Source organism: Cololabis saira, chromosome 1 (genome assembly GCF_033807715.1).
Source record: "Cololabis saira isolate AMF1-May2022 chromosome 1, fColSai1.1, whole genome shotgun sequence".
Classification (NCBI taxonomy): Eukaryota; Metazoa; Chordata; class Actinopteri; order Beloniformes; family Belonidae; genus Cololabis; species Cololabis saira.
In genome coordinates this window covers 28,830,677-28,852,172 of record NC_084587.1, presented here as the reverse complement: position 1 = coordinate 28,852,172, position 21,496 = coordinate 28,830,677, and the positions used below count along the sequence as shown (strand labels likewise).

The 21,496-nt window shown below is 43.2% G+C and overlaps 1 protein-coding gene across 1 annotated transcript in view; it reads right to left on the bottom strand.

Annotated features, from left to right (window-relative positions):
* Positions 1 to 21,496, bottom strand: part of LOC133442184 (axin-1-like) — a 41,788-nt gene that overhangs the window by 15,472 nt on the left and 4,820 nt on the right. The window contains exons 3-6 of the mRNA XM_061720135.1: positions 11,471 to 11,664; positions 11,143 to 11,289; positions 3,563 to 3,697; positions 3,301 to 3,397 (exon numbers count right to left, since the gene is read on the bottom strand). Coding sequence (XP_061576119.1) covers positions 3,301 to 3,397; positions 3,563 to 3,697; positions 11,143 to 11,289; positions 11,471 to 11,664 — 573 coding nt within the window. The remainder of the gene's footprint in view (positions 1 to 3,300; positions 3,398 to 3,562; positions 3,698 to 11,142; positions 11,290 to 11,470; positions 11,665 to 21,496) is intronic.

Below are 21,496 nucleotides of genomic sequence, written 5' to 3'. Positions count from 1 at the left end.
GGAAAAAGGTCTCTCACTGTTGTTTGTGCCTACGGGCCGAACAGCAGTGCGGCCCGTTGGGGTCCCTGGGAGGAGTACTTGATAGTGCTCCAACTGGGGACTCCATTGTTCTACTGGGGGACTTCAACGCTCACGTGGGCAATGACAGTGATACCTGGAGAGGCGTGATTGGGAGGAATGGCCTCCCCGATCTGAACCCGAGTGGTGTTTTGTTGTTGGACTTCTGTGCTAGTCGCAGCTTGTCCATAACGAACACCATGTTCAGGCATAAGGGTGTCCATCAGTGCACGTGGCACCAGGACACCCTAGGCCAGAGGTCAATGATCGACTTTGTTGTCGTTTCATCTGACCTTCGGCCGCATGTCTTGGACACTCGGGTGAAGAGAGGGGCTGAGCTGTCAACTGATCACCACCTGGTGGTGAGTTGGATGCGCTGGCGGAGGGGGAGGTTGGACAGACAGGGCAGACCCAAACGGATTGTGAGGGTCTGTTGGGAACGTCTGGCTGAGCCCTCTGTCAGGGAGATCTTCAACTCCCACCTCTGAGGGAGCTTCTCTCGGATCCCGGGGGAGGCGGGGGACATTGAGTCCGAGTGGACCATGTTCTCTGCCTCCATTGTCGACGCGGCAGTTCGAAGTTGTGGACGCACGGTCTCCGGTGCCTGTCCTGGCGGCAATCCTAGAACCTGGTGGTGGACACCGGAAGTACAGGATACCGTCAGACTGAAGGAGGACTCCTACCGGGCTATGTTGGCCGGTGGGACTCCTGACGCAGTAGATAGGTACCGGCAGGCCAAGCGAGCCGCGGCTCGGGCAGTCCTGGAGGCAAAAACTCGGGTCTGGGAGGAGTTCGGGGAGGCCATAGAGGAAGACTTTCGGTCGGCCTCGAGGAGATTCTGGAGGACCGTTCGGCGCCTCAGAAGGGGGAAGCAGTACTCTGCCGGCACCGTTTATGGTGCTGGTGGGGAGCTGCTGACCTCGACTGGGGACATTGTCGGACGGTGGAAGGAATACTTCGAGGATCTCCTCAACCCGACTGACATGCCTTCCACTGAGGAAGCAGAGGGTGAGGACTCTGGGGCGTGCTCATCCATCACCCAAGCCGAGGTTACTGAGGTGGTTCGTAAGCTCCTCGGTGGCAGGGCACCGGGGGTGGATGAGATTCGCCCTGAGTACCTCAAGTCTCTGGATGTCGCGGGGCTGTCTTGGTTGACACGCCTCTGCAACATGGCATGGAGGAAGGGGACAGTACCGCTGGAGTGGCAAACCGGGGTGGTGGTCCCTCTGTTTAAAAAGGGGGACCGGAGAGTGTGTTCCAACTATAGGGGGATCACACTTCTCAGCCTCCCCGGGAAAGTCTACTCCAAGGTACTGGAGAGGAGATTACGGCCGATAGTCGAACCTCGGATTCAGGAGGAACAACGCGGTTTTCGTCCCGGTCGTGGAACACTGGACCAGCTCTATACCCTCCGCAGGGTGCTCGAGGGTTCATGGGAATTTGCCCAACCAGTCTACATGTGTTTTGTGGATCTGGAGAAGGCATTTGACCGTGTCCCTCGTGCAATTCTGTGGGGGGTATGGAGTCCGGGGCCCTCTATTAAGGGCTGTCCGGTCTCTGTATGATCGGAGCAGGAGTTTGGTTCGCATTGCCGGCAGTAGATCAGACTTGTTCCCGGTGCATGTTGGACTCCGGCAGGGCTGCCCTTTGTCACCGGTCCTGTTCCTGGACAGGATTTCTAGGCGCAGCCAGGGGCCGGAGGGGGTACGGTTCGGGAGCCACTTGATTTCATCTCTGCTTTTTGCAGATGATGTTGTCCTGTTGGCTTCATCGGACCGGGACCTTCAGCATGTGCTGGGGCTGTTTGAAGCCGAGTGCGACGCGGCAGGGATGAGAATCAGCACCTCCAAATCCGAGGCCATGGTTCTCCATCGGAAAAGGGTGGCATGCCTTCTCCGGGTGGGTGGAGAAGTCCTGCCTCACTTGGAGGAGTTCAAGTATCTCGGGATCTTGTTCACGAGTGAGGGAACGATGGAGCGTGAGATTGACAGACGGATCGGTGCAGCGTCTGCAGTTATGCGGTCGATGTACCGGACCGTCGTGGTGAAGAGGGAGCTGAGTCGAAAGGCGAAGCTCTCGATTTACCGGTCAATCTACGCACCTTCCCTCACCTATGGTCATGAACTTTGGGTAGTGACCGAAAGGACAAGATCGCGGATACAAGCAGCCGAGATGGGTTTCCTCCGCAGGGTGGCTGGACGCTCCCTTAGAGATAGGGTGAGGAGTTCGGTCACCCGGGAGGAGCTCGGAGTCGAGCCGCTGCTCCTTCACATTGAGAGGAGTCAGCTGAGGTGGCTTGGGCATCTGTACCGGATGCCTCCCGGACGCCTCCCTAGGGAGGTGTTCCAGGCATGTCCCACCGGGAGGAGACCCCGGGGAAGACCCAGGACACGCTGGAGAGACTATGTCTCTCGGCTGGCCTGGGAACGCCTCGGACTCCCCCCGGAAGAGCTGGAGGAAGTGTCTGGGGTGAAGGAAGTCTGGGCATCCCTGCTGAGGCTGCTGCCCCCGCGACCCGGGAACGGACAAGCGGAAGAAGATGACTGAGTGAGTGAGTGAGTGTTCCTAACCACAAATGCAGTTTGCTGCACCTCAACATTCATGTGCACCAGCTGAAGCTGGCTTCAAACTTGGTGAAGTTTGTGTTCAACTCTCTGGCTATTTCCAACATTTTCATTGAGTATTGACAGGCAACTTCTTTCTTTTTTCAGTCATATACTCATATAGTCTCATCAAAGTTGCCGGCATTTTAAACCGTTTGCTTTTTAAAAGCTATCTTTTTGAACTTGCCTGGTTATATTTATGTCAGCACAGTCCTACTCCCAACTGGAAGTTTACTAAATAATCTCTTCAACGACAAGCCCTGGGTGCTCAAGGCCACTTTCAGACGACACTACTTTCACAGTCAGCAGATTGCTGTTCAGACTTAACAAGACTGTTTGGTAATCAGGAGTGTTGAAGTCCTTCCGTTGCTCTGATTGTGATTCAACAGTGACTTAGAGACCTTGACTGCTCTTAAAAAAAAAAGCCCACATAGTGCAAGAAATTTCACATTTTTCAGTCAGTCAATGAATATGAGAAATATGAATCACATCAAGGAAAGTCATATACTGGATAACATGTGTCCAAATAAACTGAGATGGATTTCAAACAGTATTTTGGAGTCAAATATATTAGACATTTTCTTCTAAATGTAATGTTGGACAGCTTCAGCATTGAAGTGGTTAAAATGTCTGTACTCACAGGTATATGAGGTAGGGGCACACGGCCATTGGCTTTGGCACTTTCATGCATCTCTTTTCGATGCTGCTTCCGATATCTGTACGGGGGAATACCATCTCTTTGCAACCCCACAAACACACAAATGAACCAAAATTAGCCACAGCACTTAACTGTCCATTACATATTTAAAGACTATTATTTCACAGATTAACAATAGATGACAGAGTTAATATGTGTGTGAATGCAGGAATGCTTCATTGTTACTGTGTACACGTGTACTTACACACTGCTGTCGGTCAGTGACATCGTGTCCGCATCACTTGACATGCTCTGCTGCTCGCTGTCATTAGCACTGGTTGCTGGAGCACGTGCATAGCCCACGTTTGCGTAGTACGGGTTTACCGGCTCTCTCCATGGCCTGAGGAAGTAAAAGACATTATGGTTCATCTGCTCACACAAAAATTAGCCTAACACTTGGAGTGTGTGTTTACGTGTGTTTATCATTGCTTCTAATTTTGAAGGGTATATTAGTTATTCCTTTGAAGACATTCCTCTGATGGAAAACTATGATCTAACCAGTTAAGAAATATTTTTTGGTTGGTTAGTTCGTGTTTTTATGCACTTTGACCAAAAAGAGAATGTGTAATTCAACGATGTAGCTGTTTGTTCTTTGTTCACAAGTTTGTATTTGTGCAAATTCACTAATACAATTCAAACTGCATTTCACTTGCTTAATTATTTAACTGTTTTGTGAAATACACATACGTTGTGTTGTTCTAGTGCAGTGAAAAGTAACAAAGAGTTTTTATTTTTCTGTCACTGCTGCAGCTGATCCCGAAAGAAACAGGATGTGTAACCTTTGTAAACACATGTATTTCTCAAGTACACGGTTTAAATGAGTTTCAAAGGCTCTTTACTCAAGACACTTTTTTTTTTTTAAAGATTTACCGATTTTACTGAACATTGTTTATATTCAAAATAATTAAAATCAACACATTTATTCCAAAAGCCAAACAAATAGTTGGTTGTTTGCTTTTAACTGTAACTGCTGACAAACCAGGAAAAGCACTCGTCAGGCACTTCCCCAAACAATACATTAATCCATCATAATCCACTCAAATATTCACGTTTTTGCACTTAAAACTTGAACATAACTGGAACTGCAGGCATTACAAGCCCTCCCCGACCATGGCCAATCCCACCTGGAGTCATCTACAGCCGCTGCTGGTCCCTCTTACTGTCAGCTCTGCCCAGCCTAAAAGTCAGGCCAAGTTTGGCAGTTCTCAGGATATTGTATCAGAGGTTACAGATTTTTTTCCGGAAAGGCTTCATTTCAAGTCAGTCAACAAAACTGCATCAGATTGATATGGTGCTTTTGTGGTGCCAGCACTCCAAAAAAAAAAAGCTAACTTTGGAATGGTCTCCCTTTCTGTGAGGTCTGCCAGAACTCTCAATGATTTTAAATCTCTTATAAAATTATTATTTTTTTTTTCACACAGGCTTTAAACTCCAGCGAACAAGATCAGTACACCTGTCCTTGCATTGCATTGTCCTTTGTTTATATTTATTGATGCTGCGTAGTGCTTTTATTTGTATCTTATGTTTTTATTTGTTGTATGCAATCAATTCCTGTACAATGGCAGTTTGACAAATCTTAATCAAACTTGGTAGGTTTCACAAGTTCTATCCAAACAATCACTGTGCCAAGTTTGGTGTTAAAAGAGGCACCAGGTAAAAAACCTGAAATTACACAAATTTAGATATATATTACCAAAAACAGTGCACTTAACATCACAAATATTAGGAAAAGTTACACAGGCGAATGTAGTAAACCATTCAAGGAATCAATACTGAAAGTTTAAGCTCATTAAGACCAACGGTTGATTTTTAATGATTTTGTAAATAAATTAAACTGAAGAGGGAAACGGGTGTCTCGCACTGAGCTCCAGACTAGGTCCTTAAATTTCATGTCATCATCTTTTGTCATTGTTAACATATTAGACATTTTACTAGCCAGTTTTTTGCATAATGTGTAAAAATGCGTGACTTCGTAGTGAAGCGATTTTTTTAAATATGCCGAAGCCTTTACTTAAAGCTCAGACTTTAGTTTTATGAGCCAAAATTTGACATTGATCGGGGAAACGCAAAGCAAAAAAGAATTATAGGCGGAAGTTGGCGTGGCCAGGTTACAATTATATTCAAGAAAAACAGTGATATAAAGCATTTTACTGTGGGACACATGGTTTAGGAGATATGACTCAAAAAAATACTTTTTCCTGGTACAGCGCCACTTTGAGTCTGACAAGTGAAATTTTTTGTGGCTGCCTTCTGGGTAAGATCAGCCCTGTGAACAATTTCATTCATACGCTTACGGTTTGGGTTAGGGGCGGAAAAAAGAGAATAATAAAAAAACGGAACAAAAACAATAGGGTTCCAGCACTGCTGGAGTGCTTGGAACAGCGATGCATTGCATCAGCTTGTTCTTGCACTGCTTGGCAGCCTTGGAAGTTAATATATCAGGCCTTTATTCTGCCCCACTGCGCTGTGTAAATTGCACGGATGCAGAAAGATGCAGCATTTCATTCTGCTGCAGCTATCGCTCTGAATCGTATTGGCAGATGACAATAGGGCTGTAAAGGGAGCAAAATTCAGGAATAAAGTGGAAAATAAATAAATCTTTTGAACTTAACTACTTACTAAACTTAATAACTTTAATTCAGTTCCAGGGACTAATATATGTTACAAAGAGCATTGTTTTCCCCAACTGAAATAGGTTTTTAATGGGCTCACCTTGAATCGACACACAACTATTACACCCATTTTTCCCATTTCAAACTGTAATATTGACCAATATTTTGGTAATGGACCAGTCAGGTTGACACCATTTTTTTTTTAACAGTTCCAAGTGTCTCTTGAACTTTGTGGTAGTGTCTCTGGAATGAAGTAGGTTGTATTAAGTTTTGTCATCACCAAAGAGTCTTCTGAATGGTAGTTTCTTCCATCTCATTATCAAATCTGACGCAACATAGTCTACGCTTCTGGCTGTAGTGTTTGACCAGGGTAAAACATTTGAATTGTGAGCAACCAGTTTCCTCAGAAAACTTTGTTATTCCTGCATGTTTGGCACCACACCAAGAGCAGAAAATCAAAGTCATTGTATTCATCTTTTCATTGTACTTCAACCAATTAAGTTTCAACAATCATTCATACTGTTCACTGACCAGTGAGTACTGACGAGCTTAAATGATGTCACACTTTCTCGTGCTCATTCACGCACAGGCTTCGACATTGTCCTCTAAATATCCCCTCACCCCATACAATATATAGAGGATATATACTACATTCATATTAATACTGTCATTTAAAAATGTAAAACATTTTACCACTTAAGAAAACTGAAGATATTTCATCTGCCAACACCATGTCAATTTGTAAAAACAACTGTTGTGCTCTAATGTGGATGGACAAAAACATGAATATTTTGAAACCAATCAATTTGGTAGAAATATTTCTTTTTATACATAAAAAAATAAGATTCCTGTAATTTGTATGCGTTCCGAGCTGTGTCTATTTCTCGTTCCTGAATATGTGGGAAAAACAAGGATCTTAAATGTATATAAAAACCTGTAACATAGCTGCATTTCTATTACCCCTACATTTGCACAAAACCAAATATCGAAAAAGAAATCCTGTAATGTAAACAGCACTCATTCGAAAAAAAAACTCCCAAATATTGAATAATGATTCGATTATCCACTTATTGGCAAAAGTGTAATGGAAACGCTTTTTGTGCATTTCTACGTCTCTGGCAGCACTGGATGTGATGTAGCCAGTCAATCTAAAGTCATCAAAATGTAGTTTAGTGGCTTCATTAATACAATGTAGTTGTGTTAAAACACTACTTAATCATTATGCCTTAGATAAGGGCTTTGCCGCTGAATAATCCTTTAAATCATTATCTGCTGCCTTCCTCATTGACTTGTTTCTCAACAGCTGGAATTGCAATAAGTTGTCAAAGATTAAAGATGTCCTTGTCCATCTTCTTCAATGTTGAGGATTTTCTTTGTTGTTTGGAATAGAAGTCTCACAGGACGCGATACTGAGAGTTTCAAGAACTACTCTAATTCGAAAGACACCTTCAATGGAAACACTGCTACCTTCTTAACAAATTCAGGTATTCGAAGGTGCAATGGGAATGCGACTCATATTACCCATCAAGTTTCTTAAATATTTTTTTTTGTTTCCATTTCCCTTTTCTCTTGTGTTGTAACTAGCTGTCTCCCCCCTTGCCAATTTTAAACTGTACTTTACTATACCAATTTAGCAATAGAAAAAAAATAAAACCATACAAAAATAAAACAACTGGCATGATAACATGAGTGTAAACTCAGCCCAGGTGTGTTTTCCTCCTCACTAAGCAAATTCAGGTCCGTTAATATCAAGTAATTAAAAATAATAATAATTAAAAAAAAGAAATACCATTGCGATATTCTTCACTGTAGTTGAAGTCTGCCTGTGCTAATTAGGGAAATTAGAGTTGAATGTGTCAACTGTAGACACGTGAGGAACCATGTGATAAGACGTGATAACAACAGCAGGAGGAGGTCACAGGGTCTATATTTACAAGATGAATAATTGGGGAGACAAAGAGGTCCGCAAGCTCCTCAGCCTTGGACACCACAATCTAATATACAGTGTTTTAAGGAGAAAAAAAAAAAAAGTGGGCTATTCACAAGTTACCATTGCCGACCTGAACTGACTACTCAGTGAATCCTGCAGCTACGCTAACAACCAGGAGGAGCCTCCATCAGCACAGGCCGGCTTTTGGTTGCATTATTAGTGCAGACTGAAAAGAGCAGCAAGTAGCCAAATGACGTTAGAGCAGTGGTTTTCAAACTTTTTCAGTCAGGCCCCCCTTGGGGAATTGGAAATATTTTCGAACCCCCCCCTCACCTAACGGTTCCCACCTAGATTGGTAGAATTAATTGTATATAATTGTACAAAAATTACTCTACTAATAATAAGACACAAAACCCAACTATAATTTTATATTGTATTATTAATTGAACTAGGGATGTCACGATTACTTGTTTTCACTATTAACCGCGATTTTAAACGGCACGATTAATTATTCGTGAAGACTCCTAAACATCGTCACTTTCCAAAGATTACGCCGGGACCCGGAACCATAGATAGATCAGCGTAACTCGCACGGAACGAAAATAAAGTTACACAAGCTGAAGCGGAGCAGCTGAAGTGAAGTATGGATGAAGAGTTATTCCCCCCCAAAAAGTGGATAAAATCAGCTGTGTGGGATTATTATGGGTACCGCAAAAATGAGGAAGGGGTTATCGTTGACGATGGCTTTCCAGTGTGTAAACATTGCCGAAATAAATCCATTTATTTAATAAAAAATCCCCGGCCCGCGGGGACGGGCTGGGAGCGGGCTCGGACGCGAGGCTGCGCTCCGTCGCGGGCTCTGTTGATGGATTGTACCGTAGACCACTGCTGCTTCTGTTTTACATCCATTATTAAATAAATGGATGTAATAATAAAAGAGTCTGCTAACTTAACCGCCGTCTTCAACGCTCCGTTGTTTAAAAAACTGCGCTCTTCCGTGTTTATTCTGCTTTGGTTGTTCAGTAACGCCGTCCCCAGCCCCGCCCCCAGCCCCCGACGTAAGCACGTAGCTGACATTCCTGCACTTTAACCTGAACTGAAAGGACTTGAAGCAAGTCTTCTGCAGGTGGCTCCTGTCCTGCAGCCTTTCACCACTTTTTTTGTTCCAAAAGGAAATACATAGCTAGCTTGTATTTAATTTCAGATGTGGTCTTGTTTATTTTCACTGTTACAGTTAAGTCAAAAGCTAGCTAGATGTTTTTTCCTGTTTAAAAATTCTCTTCTCAGGTCCAAAAGAAATGTTCAGAAACATTTTTGTAATACAGTTTACAGTTTGCATGTAGCATTTGAAACGTTATTACCCAAAAGGGAAATCCTGCTGTGGATGATTTTTGTTTAATTCCAATGGTATTCAGTGTTTCCCCTAGAATTTTTTTCAGGCCCGGTGGTACCCACCGAAAAAATCCTTAACAGACGAGGCGCGTGGGACGGCATATTGGACATGTGATATGCAGCAATATAACAAAGTTTTACATTAAAAATCATTGTAGGCCTATATTGCTGAATGATATCACTTCAATGAAATAATAAGATTTAGTCTAACCTTTAACCAAAGTGTCATGGGCCAGAAAGGTCTGACCCCATATGAGCATTGAGCACATCTTTTCTATATATTTCAGAGGGATCTCTATGAAAACCCTCTGGGATGTTCCTCTTTTAACGGCTGCTTGTGCTGACGGCATATGCCACAAAACATCCGTATTCACAATTGAGATTATATCAGTTATAAATAATTTAAACATTGTAGAAGATTTTTTTCCCGTTTTGTTATAACAGAGTTACATGCATTTGACTGGGGAAAAAATGAACCTTTAGTGGTTCTACTGGAAAGACAATCTATTGTCTGTGTTATTTTCGTCATTATTGCTTACCAAAAAAAGAAGCTCAATCAGAACAAAAATGTAAGCTAAACAACAAATTGGAAATTTACCATGGGGAGTGTGGTACAACTAAGGGCTGTATTTATGGTTATTAAGCAATTTGGGATCCCAGCCAGATGTTTAAAATGCGTTGTTTTTTACTGGGTCACCAGTCGGACCGGTTCAGGCTCATACATGGCTGGCGCTAGGACCCCGCGGACGCCTGGTGCGCTGTTTTTTCCTTCATGCTTCCTGCAGCGTCTCATGCAAACACAAACACACGGACCTGCAGAAACATTTCTTTATATCATGTTGTCTGTCACCCGCGATATTTTTTCTTTTTTTTTTTGGCTAGCTACAAACTCTATACATCCCATAATATATAATAATATGCCTGCGCTCTCAGCAGCGTTACTAGGAACGAAGCAGGTTGACTCCCGTTGCAGAACAGCTGCAGAGGCTCCTAAACGTTAATGATAATTGATTTTTTTTTTAGGCCTGGCGGGGGGTCTCGTTGGCCTGGCGGCCCCGCCAGGCCTATATAATGGTAGGGGAAACACTGGTATTATTGTCATTAATGTTGTACTTTTTGGTTACTTTTCTTTGTTGCTAATATTTGGCATGGAAAATAAATGACATTTAAAGATCTCTAAGGAGTGTTCATGTGATTTTACACATTCATAGTGTGAAATTAATTAATACATAATAATCGTGATAATCGTTAAATCGTGATTATTTCTCTGACAATAATCGTACCAAGAAAATCTGTCATCGTGACATCCCTAAATTGAACATGAACAAAAGTGCTTGTATTGGCAAATGATTTGCGCGCACGCACACACACACATTACATATCTTTTTTTTTTTTTAATATATTGTTGATACAAATAATGCTTGTTGACAGGTATCTGGTGCACATGTGTTTTTTCAGAGGGATGTTGCATTCACATTGAAGCCTGATGATACACACTTCGGTTTATGAACTTGAACCGTCAAATCAGAACTTTCCCAAATCAGAATTATATTGAAACTGAACAATTTGGCTTATAATGGGAACACACTGTTAAAAGGGTTATGTGTAGCTGAAGTGATAGAAATCAATGTACATTTGCAGCAAAAATAAACAAATAAATCTACACCGTCTTAGACTGGGTTTGCAACACTATAAATAGGTACTGAAAGTACAGAAACAGTCCTGTTACTTTTTACTTACACTTGAGGAATGAAGAAAGGAAGACCAGCATTATAGCAACATGCAAGTGTGACATTGATGAAGCTGCCATGATCAACATTATGAATGCATGATGACAACACACACACATACCTGTACTCCCTGCTGTCCTGTCTCCTCCTGCTGGTCGAGGTTCTCTGTGTCGCCGTCTGTATCAGCAGACTATGAGTCAGCCTATCAGCTGGTGTATCTCCGTCTTCATCCTTTTCCTCCTCAGGATCCCTTGCTCCCCCTCCACACCTACGATGAAATGAATATCCATGATTTCATCAATCCTAAATTGTTATTTTAAATTCAACGAGAGAATCCTAGTTTGATAGTGCTGCACTTGGCATTGAGAACTTAACGGCTGCCAAAAGTCAGTAGGATTTTATTAAAATTTTAAATGATGGTACAATATAAAGAGTTGCTCTTATCTCACCTCCACTCCTCATCCTCAGCAAGCGTAGGCAAGTACCCAGGTGCAGGTTTGGCTGGACCTGATGAAGGGCTCTGATCACTGGGATTAGGTTTAGGGCTTTCTCCTCCCGTCCGCGTGTACTCCAAATAGAGATCAGACTTGAGGAACAAAGGGTAGGTGTTCTCTTCCATCATGGCCTGGATCTCTGTCTGCGCCTGAAATAGACACAGAGGTCAGAAAATAACTTAAAGGGGGCTCTATTATGAAAAACACGTTTTCTCTTGCTTTAACATATATAAAGTGGTCTCCCCTCAGCCTGCCAACTCAGAGAAGGAGGAAAGCAACCAAATTCTGCAGTGTCTGTACAGCCGCCCGGATGATCCATCCAGTGTGATGTGGCTTCTACGAGCCGTTCAGATTCTGCTCCCTTTCGTTACGTAACGAAAATGCGATTTACATAGGTTGGCCTCCGATGCGTGAAACCACGCCCACAACTAACTCCGCCGGCCGGAGCTTTCGCCATTTTTCCGTAGCGGTGTATCGCGTCATTCAGGCAGCCAATCAGCACAGTGCCTCATTATCATAGCCTCACCGCCCACTCAGAATCCCGCATAGAGAATGAGGTTAGAGAATGGGATGATAAAGACATGGCTCAGAGGCTGAATTTCTCATTTATTTAGCAAAAACAATCAAAAGCTTGTTTTTAAGACATTCAAGGCCTGTTTAAAATAGGTATTAGATGCCATTATAGGTCCCCTTTAAAGCAAGCTAAGATTTTATTTCATTTTTCATTTGTCAAACAGCCCTTGTGACCAACCAATTATACAGGGAAAACATGAATTCATGGAACAACAAACCAGCTCATACTTGATCCAGATTGGGATCTTCAGTTAGTGGTCAATTTACCTTACCCGTTCCTTGCAGATTTACATACATATATACTCAAAGGTGACAGACAGTACCAACAACATTTTTGCAATATGAGCAAAATTGCATTGTACATCAAGTGACTTATAACACCAAAAATTTGAGTAGAGAAACAGTCTTCTTAGGGTGCTTTCACACCTGTGGCCAGTTTGTTTTGTTCCGATTCAGGGGCTAAATCGATACAGTTGTTTTGTTTGGGTTTGTGTTCACAAGGCAAGCGTCTGTAGCGGTTCAAAACTGTTAACAAATTCCATGCGTGAACCAGCTGTTCTCTGATTGGTCAAATGAACGCGGAAGGAGTTTCCTCTTCCGCACCCCGGGATAAAGAATAAGCCCCTTTCACAGAGAGGATGCAAAGCGCAGACCGCAGCCGCCGGCTTTATATTAGGCTGATTTATGGTTCCGCGTTACACCAACGCAGAGCCTACGGCGTAGGGTACGGCGTAGGCTCTGCGCCGATTTCACGTGGAACCATAATTCAGGCTTTACCCATTCATTTACATGCGCTTGGCGCAGAGTGGAGCTCAGTGGCGGGCGAGAGGCCGCCTGCCGCAGGGTTTGCGCTGCGCAAACCCTGCGCGAATTAAAATTTTTTTAATTTCACCGTGCCGCGCTGGGACGATATCTCGGCACGTCCAATAGGAGAGAAGGTGGTGGAGGCTGCGCCGACTCTTCTCCTTGAACCGCGGTCGCACAGACACAATGAATGGAGTTGTGTCGGTTGCTGTGTCGATTATGTTCTCACTACAAATAAAAAAAATGAACCGCTTCAGGTCTCGAATGTAATCGAGCCTAGACCATCTCTCCTAGGTAATCTCGGCTCGCTAGTTTTGTGCCGCTTCCGAGTGCGATTGCTGTGTTCATATATCCCAAACGATCCGATCTTTAGGGGGAAGCGCTATGCAAACGTCAGTTGCTCTATGCCAGTGGTCCTCAACCTTTTTTCAGTGATGTACCCCCTGTGAAATATTTTTTCAGCTAAGTACCCCCTAACCAGCGCAAAGCACTTTTGGTTGTAAAAAAAAGACCTAAAATAGAGCACTGTGCAATCAGTAACTGATTTATTAAACATAAAAATATTGCTGCTACGCTTCAACCACGACTCCATCGTTGGTCCAAGTGATTGACAGGTGAAGCCAAGTGGCATTTGACAGGTTAGGTGGAACTATCCTTGTGTGGGGGATACTCTGAGGTTTTAGGATAATAAGTTGAATAGCCTACTTTAGACTTATGTTTTCCTCAATTATTTATGAAATAATTATTTTTAAAGGATTTTTGCATGGATGCTACTTTTTAAATATATGTATATTTTAAAATCTCACATACCCCCTGGAGTGTCTTCACGTACCCCCAGGGGTACGCGTACCCCCATTAGAGAACCACTGGCATAGAGCAACTGACGTTTGCATAGAGCCTGTTTGCATAGAGCTGTCTCGTCTCAGATTGTGACCAAGGGAGCAAGCATTTTTTTGTGGGAAATAGAGAGAAATAATCCTGTGACTCGTCAGATTTGTTTTGGATGTTTCTGATATAATAGTTTTCATTAAGTATTTTCGTGTACATTTATTTTATTTACTGAAGCTATTTAGCTAACTTTTTTTTTTTAATTTCCTGTTATTGTAACCAAATATTTGAGCATCAACCTGTTTTTTGTGCACTTAATCGACCCTTTGTTAGCCTTTTAATTGGTCCCTGACTGGCCAATCAGAAAAATCTTCTCCGTTGCTACATCCGGTTGGACAAAACAGCCGTCTCTCTCATTCACATCAATGGAAAAAGCGTAGTTTTTAGTTGCTTTGTATCGAAATTTAAAATAACTGGAATATTTTTTTTAAACTTTGTATTAGTAAAAGGAACTTTTCGGAGCACACTGCACAGTGTAGTGAGGGTGCAGTATATGTTTATCCCCAAACTGGCAGAAATCCGAACCGTAGCCTACTACCAAAACAACGTCGGCTCGGCAGCAGGATACAACCCATAGCGACAACTAGGGCTGAACAATTTTTGAAAATAATCTAATTGCGATTTTTTTCCTCAATATTGCAATTGTGATTTAATATGCGATTATTTTTTCAAGGTCCTGTTCTCATGTATTTTTCAAATACACAAGCAATAAATCAGTTTGTTTTATAATAAACAATGTAAGATTTATTTTCTCTGAATCCAACCGCACAACACCAAACCGGGTTAAACTTTAGCCAAAAAGAGGCGTTTAATAGAAAAACACAGAAAAACTCCCACAGGGAACAAAAAAACCTTCCTCACAGGGAACTCAGAACTTCTTCACAAATAATTTAAAAATCCCAGAGAAAAAAAACCACCAGCAAACTAACAAACAAACAAACCAACAAAGCTTACAGAGTTAACAAAACGAACCAGCAATGAACAATTCGCAGTCCCGCCGTTTAACCTCCTGATGAGCTGCAGGTTCAGGCTCACAGCAACTCAAGGCTGATTTATGGTTCAGCGTTAAATCGACGCAGAACCTATGCCGTAGGGCAGTGGTCCCCAACCTTTTCTGAACCGCGGACCTGTTTAATGTCTGACAATATTTTCACGGCCCAATCTAAAAGGTGTAGTTGATAAAAACTAAATAAAATGACAAGATCGGCATTAAAAACTGTGTATTAAAATTATGGAAATTGTAAATTACCTTTAATATGAGTATTTCTATAAATGTGTTTTTATGTCTCATTAAATTTATTTAAAGGAGCTGTATGTAAGAGCAATAATAAAACGAATCATAAAATGACCCCGATATGTCAACAGACATTTAAAAATCATGTTCATTTCAAATACTTATGTCACTGACAACAGCACTCAATCCAGGATATTCCAGTTTAAAAAGAGGAGTTGCAGCCCTCAACTGATGTTGATGTTTTCATTTTTTGTTTTGGCCTGAAGCTCCACCCTCCACCTATCTCCCAATCACAAAGTCAGTATTGTTTCGGCATCCGGGTTGCCAGCAAGGTGGGTAAGGTGTCTTGCCCAAGGACACTACGACAGCAAACTGGGACAGAGCGGGATTCGAACCGCCGACCTTCCGATCATTGGACGACCCGCTCTACCACCTGAGCTATAGCTCTTACAGTGTGTTTGCAGTGTATTTATTGTACATCCAAGGAATAAAAACATTGTGAACCATCAGTTTGAGAGTCAACCATCATCAGTCGGGGCTACAGAAATTATTTTTTCTCTCTGTGCGGTCCGGTACCAGATGACCCACGGCCCGGTACCGGGCCGGGGCCCGGGGGTTGGGGACCCCTGCCGTAGGGTATGCGGTACGCTGACCGTACAGTGCGCGTCGCCACGTAACCTACGCCGTAGTCTACGGCATACTCTATGGCGTAGCTCTGCGTTGATTTAACGCGGAACCATAATTCAGGCTTCACAGCGCGACTTCACTGTCAGCCGGCGCGCGCTCGGCTCGTCGCCGCGCGCAGCTCCTCGCCACGCCGACTCCACGCTCATATATTTAATATATTTATAAAGCCCCGCCTGGCCGAGCCCTAACACTGAGGCCATGGTAGATTAGGTTACACGCGGAGACGCGGCATTGTTGACTTTTTTTCCCCTGCCGGCAACGTGACCAGGGAACACTTGACCAGATCACGTGACTGGTCAAATCGCAACCTTTGCGGTTAGAAAATCTCGTTTTATCACATCGCGATATTATCGCAAATGCAATTAATCGTTCAGCCCTAGCGACAACCACACAAGTGTTTACTTATTTATCCTAAAATGGTTAAGCGGTGTGCTTAGGGCAGTGGTAAGAGTGACACCCGCTACCCAGAGAGAATCACAGGAATACATTTCATCCCAAAACCAACGGTAAATGACAAAAAATGTCTGCTTTGGATGAAGCTATGTGGACGGCCACACTCGCAGTTCACCCCCTCTACTGTGCTATTAGCTAAACTAATCAAAATACCTCGTTATCGTCGAAAACATACATTTTTTAAACTCACTACAAGGTACATGAAGTGTTCCTTTTTATTTATATATAAGTGCTGTCGATTTTCTTTGGTACAATAACTAGAAATAAAGATGCACCGATTGATCGGCCACTGATCGGTATCGGGCCGATAATGGCCCTATCGGTCTTGATCGGAGATCGGAAAATAATAGTTCAGAGCGGGCCGATCTGATAACGTTTACAACAACAAACGCCGCCCGCGCGGGCGTTCCCACACCTCAGACCCAGGTGTCCTAAGGGGGCGTGGCCGGCCTCGCCGGTACGAGAGTTCTACAATGTCTGAAAAGGACAACAAATTTGCAGTTTGCAAGCTGTGTGCAAAGGAGATACCCTGAGGAGGAATGTTACAAAAGAATTTCAACACAACAAAGCTGATAAGACATTTGAAAGTTTTTCACACGAAGGAGTATATTGAGTTTCCAAAGTTGGCTGCAGCTAAGGCAGAGAAGGAAAAAAGGACGTGCAGCCACGCCGCTAACTCCGCTGAACGTAACAAAGACATATAAACGACAGCAAGAAAAATAAAGAACTACATCGTAAGGTAAAGAATTCATGTTTGCTCTTCAGCCGCTTTCTGTTGTAGAAGACATCGGGTTTAAACGCGTCGTCTGCAGCTTGGATCCACGGTACGTGCTGCCGCGGTACGCCGCATCATAAATATTTCACTGATGAAATCCTGTCGGAGTTATAGCAGACTATATACAGTCCAAAGCCGTGTCAGACGGTTTCACAAGGGACATTTGGAGTTCTAGTGTGAAAGGTTTCACTCACAATAGTTTCCTCACACGCGGTGGATGCTACCACTAAAGCTTTCACAAAGCTTAATAATTCATAATTCATTTTAAGATTTAATTCCTCTTTCCACAGGAAAACTAAGGTTTATAGTTTACAACTTGTATCAACTTTTAGAGAGTGACATGTCTGCTGTTGTCTGTGTTGGTGCACATTAAGGGTGCAACGGTTCAGGTGGCCCACGGTTCGGTTTCGGTTTTTGGACCACGGTTTCGGTTCGGTTTCGGTTTGTGTTATGTGCATGAAGAGAGCTTTTTTTTCCAAAATTATCTGTTTATTACTCTTGTCACTTTTCAAAATGTAAATTATAATTCTTTATAGTCTACAGCCTCTTAATCTTGACAACTCAGTACAGTAAGAACCGTATACACTACTAAATACGTAAGGGATAATGCCCGACGAGGTGTACATTATCAGAAATATATGAACGCGGGGGCGTGAACCGTCCGACGCGAAGCGGATATTCTAGTCCGCTCAGCTTCGCTCGGCTATTTTCTTTTCTCTCCTCTTCCACATCCGTCATCAAAATTGATTAAATTCACTAAATAAATTAAAATAATGTTTTTTTTAAATCACTCATGTCGCCATCCTGCGGTAGCCGGCTCTTCTTCTCTGAATCTCCGTTGCCATGGTTACCACCTGGCAGTTGATCCAGCGCAATGATATTAAAGTTATCAGGCAATTTGACTGAACTTGTTTTCTACGTGAAGATTATAATAGTATAACATATCTTTAAGAAACTCTTTCAAATGTAAAAGAGTTACTGAAAACAACACTTTTAAATGGTAAACTGCCTTTTATTTCTTGACTACCTGTATATACTATACAGTAGTAAAACATATTGTAGCGACCCTGATATGGGAGAGTTACAAAGTTGGGGAGATCAGCCTGTATTCTCTCGTCTCTCTGCCTGTCACCGGGCTGCACATGATGTCATGAAGGAGCTGGTGGTGGGCAGAGGGAGAGGGGGGGCTGAACCCCGAGTTTTTTCTTCAGGTGTTATAATTTAGTTGTTGGGGGAGTTTGCCTTTGACTTTGTTTATGACTGTAAAGCTTTTTATTTCCTTCCTGTAAATAAACAGGCCCGATCAGAGCCCGTCTCCGCCTGGTCTGTACATTTCACTGAACGGTTCGGTTTTATACCGAGAACCGTTGCATCCCTAGTGCACATGTTGTATTGTATTACCACAGGAAAGTTTAAGCTAGTAAGCCACACTTACTCTTTGTAAGCAGAGTCTAAATTGTCTCTAAAGGTGCGGGTATGCTTCTGAGTCACACACACGCAGAGCACACGGCGCACCCGTGACGCCGTCACGAATCGTTCAGAGTTCTCCGTCTCTCCATTTGGTCGCGGTGCAGTACCCCCCGCGGCCACTAGTTAGCGATCTTTTTCTGAATGGTTTATCCGACTTTTTCCGGTCACAGTAAATCAAAGAAATAAGGACAACTATTGTGCAAAAAACAAAAACAAAAAAAATCACATAAACGAAGAAAAAAGCCCTGGAAGTTCACTACTGATTCAAACCGGAAACCGGAAATGCTTCGCTTTCAAACGAACCAATCACAGCCCTCTCGGTCTGCGTGTGGTCGGCGTCTCCTCGACGCGTAGTTACAATTTTCGGGAGGTGCACGTCAGTGACGGCGCATGTGACGGCGTGTCCTCTGCGTGTACAAAAACCACACGCCGTAGGCACGGCGTCGTTTTGACGCAGAACCATAATTCAGCCTTAAGAGTCTCAGAGACTCTCTAGAGTGTGAAATATTGGTCATTGCCCCAGCCTGCAATAAAAGTCAATTCATGATACTTTCTCATCTCCTAATTTTTATACCTAATAATACAATGTCAGTGTCATGTACATGAGACAACAATATTAACAAAGTTATGGATTTCTCGCTCTGATGGGCAAAATCGGGATTGGCAGATACTGGTTTTCAAGATCAGTGATCGGCCCTCAAAATCTTGATCGGTGCATCTCTAAAATAAAGGGATGTAAAACCCTGTTTTTACAATGGAAGTGGATGGAAGAGATGACAGTTTTGTCCGACCTAGCAACAGGGGCTTGACAAAGGGTCAATTGCTATGTGAGTTCAAATGTTCTATTTCGGATGAGAGGCGGGAATTTAAAAACATTTTTTGGGGTCTGATTCATCGATTAATTGAAAAAAATCAAATCCACAGATTAATCAATTATTAAAATAATGGTTAGTTGCAGGCCTAGTTAATATGATAACAGCAGTTAATACTTCTTGTTCAGGGCTTTTTTGTCACCAAGGTAATTGTGAATCGTGACCAATGCAGAGCGAAGGATTGCAGATATTCAAACAAAGCTCTCAGAGATAACACTACATTGACCTTGAATGCTGACTGACTGAAAGTCAAGTCAGGCCAGGGGCGGGGCAGATGACGAAAGATGTTATCATGAGGAGGATAAAAAGCCCTCCAAAACTCCTAGCAAGATTAACCCATCCCTCATATTGTTCCACTCATCTCCTAGACTGCCCCCAGTGTACCGTACAGTAAGGCAGGGCAGATAATGTGAAAACCACATTCAAAACTTTTAACTTTAATTCTTATATTTTCACATTTTGTGTGATCATGCACTATTAATTTAAAAACATCCTGCATCCAGGAAACTGACACAAACACCTGTCCAACCGCCAATAGCAGGTAAAATCTCTGTTTGACGAGTTGGGAGGCATTATCGCGTGGTACTACGTAGCATGACGACCCAGTCCCACTGATTGGCTTCTCTGGCTTCACCGACATAATTAGAGTTGGCTGATGCAGGAGATGGAGCAGGTGGAGGATTTATGCTGAATAACAATGGGATTTGCATAGCGACATCTCCCAAATCATGTTGCAAGACCAGCAGTCTCCCACTACAGCTGTGGTGTTCGTTCACCACAAATAAATTCTTTCTGAGGTTCTTCAGTTTGTTAATGACCCAAGTTTTGTGTCTTGTAAAGCCGGGGTCTGTCATTTAAGTGGACAGTTGTAGATAACGATTCTGTAATAAGCCAATTCATGGGGTCCACGGCTCTGACGATGAGGAGCTTGCGCACATCCTCCACAAATCCCACTCACGACTCACCACCCCACGTCAGTTCTGTTTACATTAGACCTCACCCGCAATTAATGCGGCTTTTCCACTAGTATCTACTCAGTTCGGCTCGGCTCGACTCGGTTTGTGGGGTTTTCCACTAGAGGTCTACCCTTGCCGGGTAGATACTTTTCTGTAACTATGTTCTAATCCGGGTGTATCTGATTTCATCACACTACATGCCACAGATTGGTCAGGAAGTAAATCAGATGTCTGAGTCAGGATGTGGACATCCTTTTGAAGAGCAACTGTGACTGCGGCTTCTTGTTCATTTTATTCGAAAGGCAATGGCAGCACAAAAGTCTGTTTCGTGGTCCAACTCTGAGGTGCAGACGTTCCTAAATCTGGTGGCTGAGGAGAGAATTAAAAAAGGGATCTAGATGGGGCGACAAGGAACAAAAAGATCTACTAGGAGCTTTCTCAGTCCATGGCTGCTCACAGACTTTTCAGCAGTACCGAGATAAGCTAAAAAAAATGTATAAGCCTCCCCACTTGAAGCCTTCTCTCATTCTCATTTTTTAATTCGATATTGAACACAAGTTACAGACCAAGCAGCAGATATACCATCTCCACCATCTTTGGCATTGTTTTCAAATATGTCACAGCGGCTTGGCTCCAACCCTGATCCAGGTACTGGATTGTAACCGAAAAGAAAATAAGCCAAGTTGACTCGAGATGAGTAGAGCAGAGTAGGTACTAGTGGAAAAGTGGCCATAGATTGTATCCACAGAGGCCAGTTATGGATGGGGCCAGCTTGACACACCACCTTGTGTCAGTTAATGTAAAAAGTACAGGCAACGGTTTTAAACTCGGGGTATCCCGGAGTGTAAAAAGGGGCGCTTGTGTCCCTAAAGCTGGGCATACACTGTGCGATATTTTAAATCGTATGAGACTGCCCCATCTCACACTGCACGACTAGATCGCAGAGTTCAAAACTTCACAGCCCACGATTTATGGTCTCCCACTGTACGACCCGATGCTCGGATGCGACCCGTCTGCTCACACTACACGATCATAATCCTCCCGTCGGACCTCTGTGTACTGGAACTCGAGGCCGGTTTTGGGGCAGGAGTGAGCTGTGTCCACCCAAACGTGCGTCCTGCCCACCCGATCAAAGGCTATGGGGATCCTTTATTTTTTTATAATTATAATTATATATATATATATATATATACCAAAATATCTGTACCGTTTCTGATTTGGTGGGCACTGCGCATCATTTTTAGACACAACAATGAACGCATACCGCAA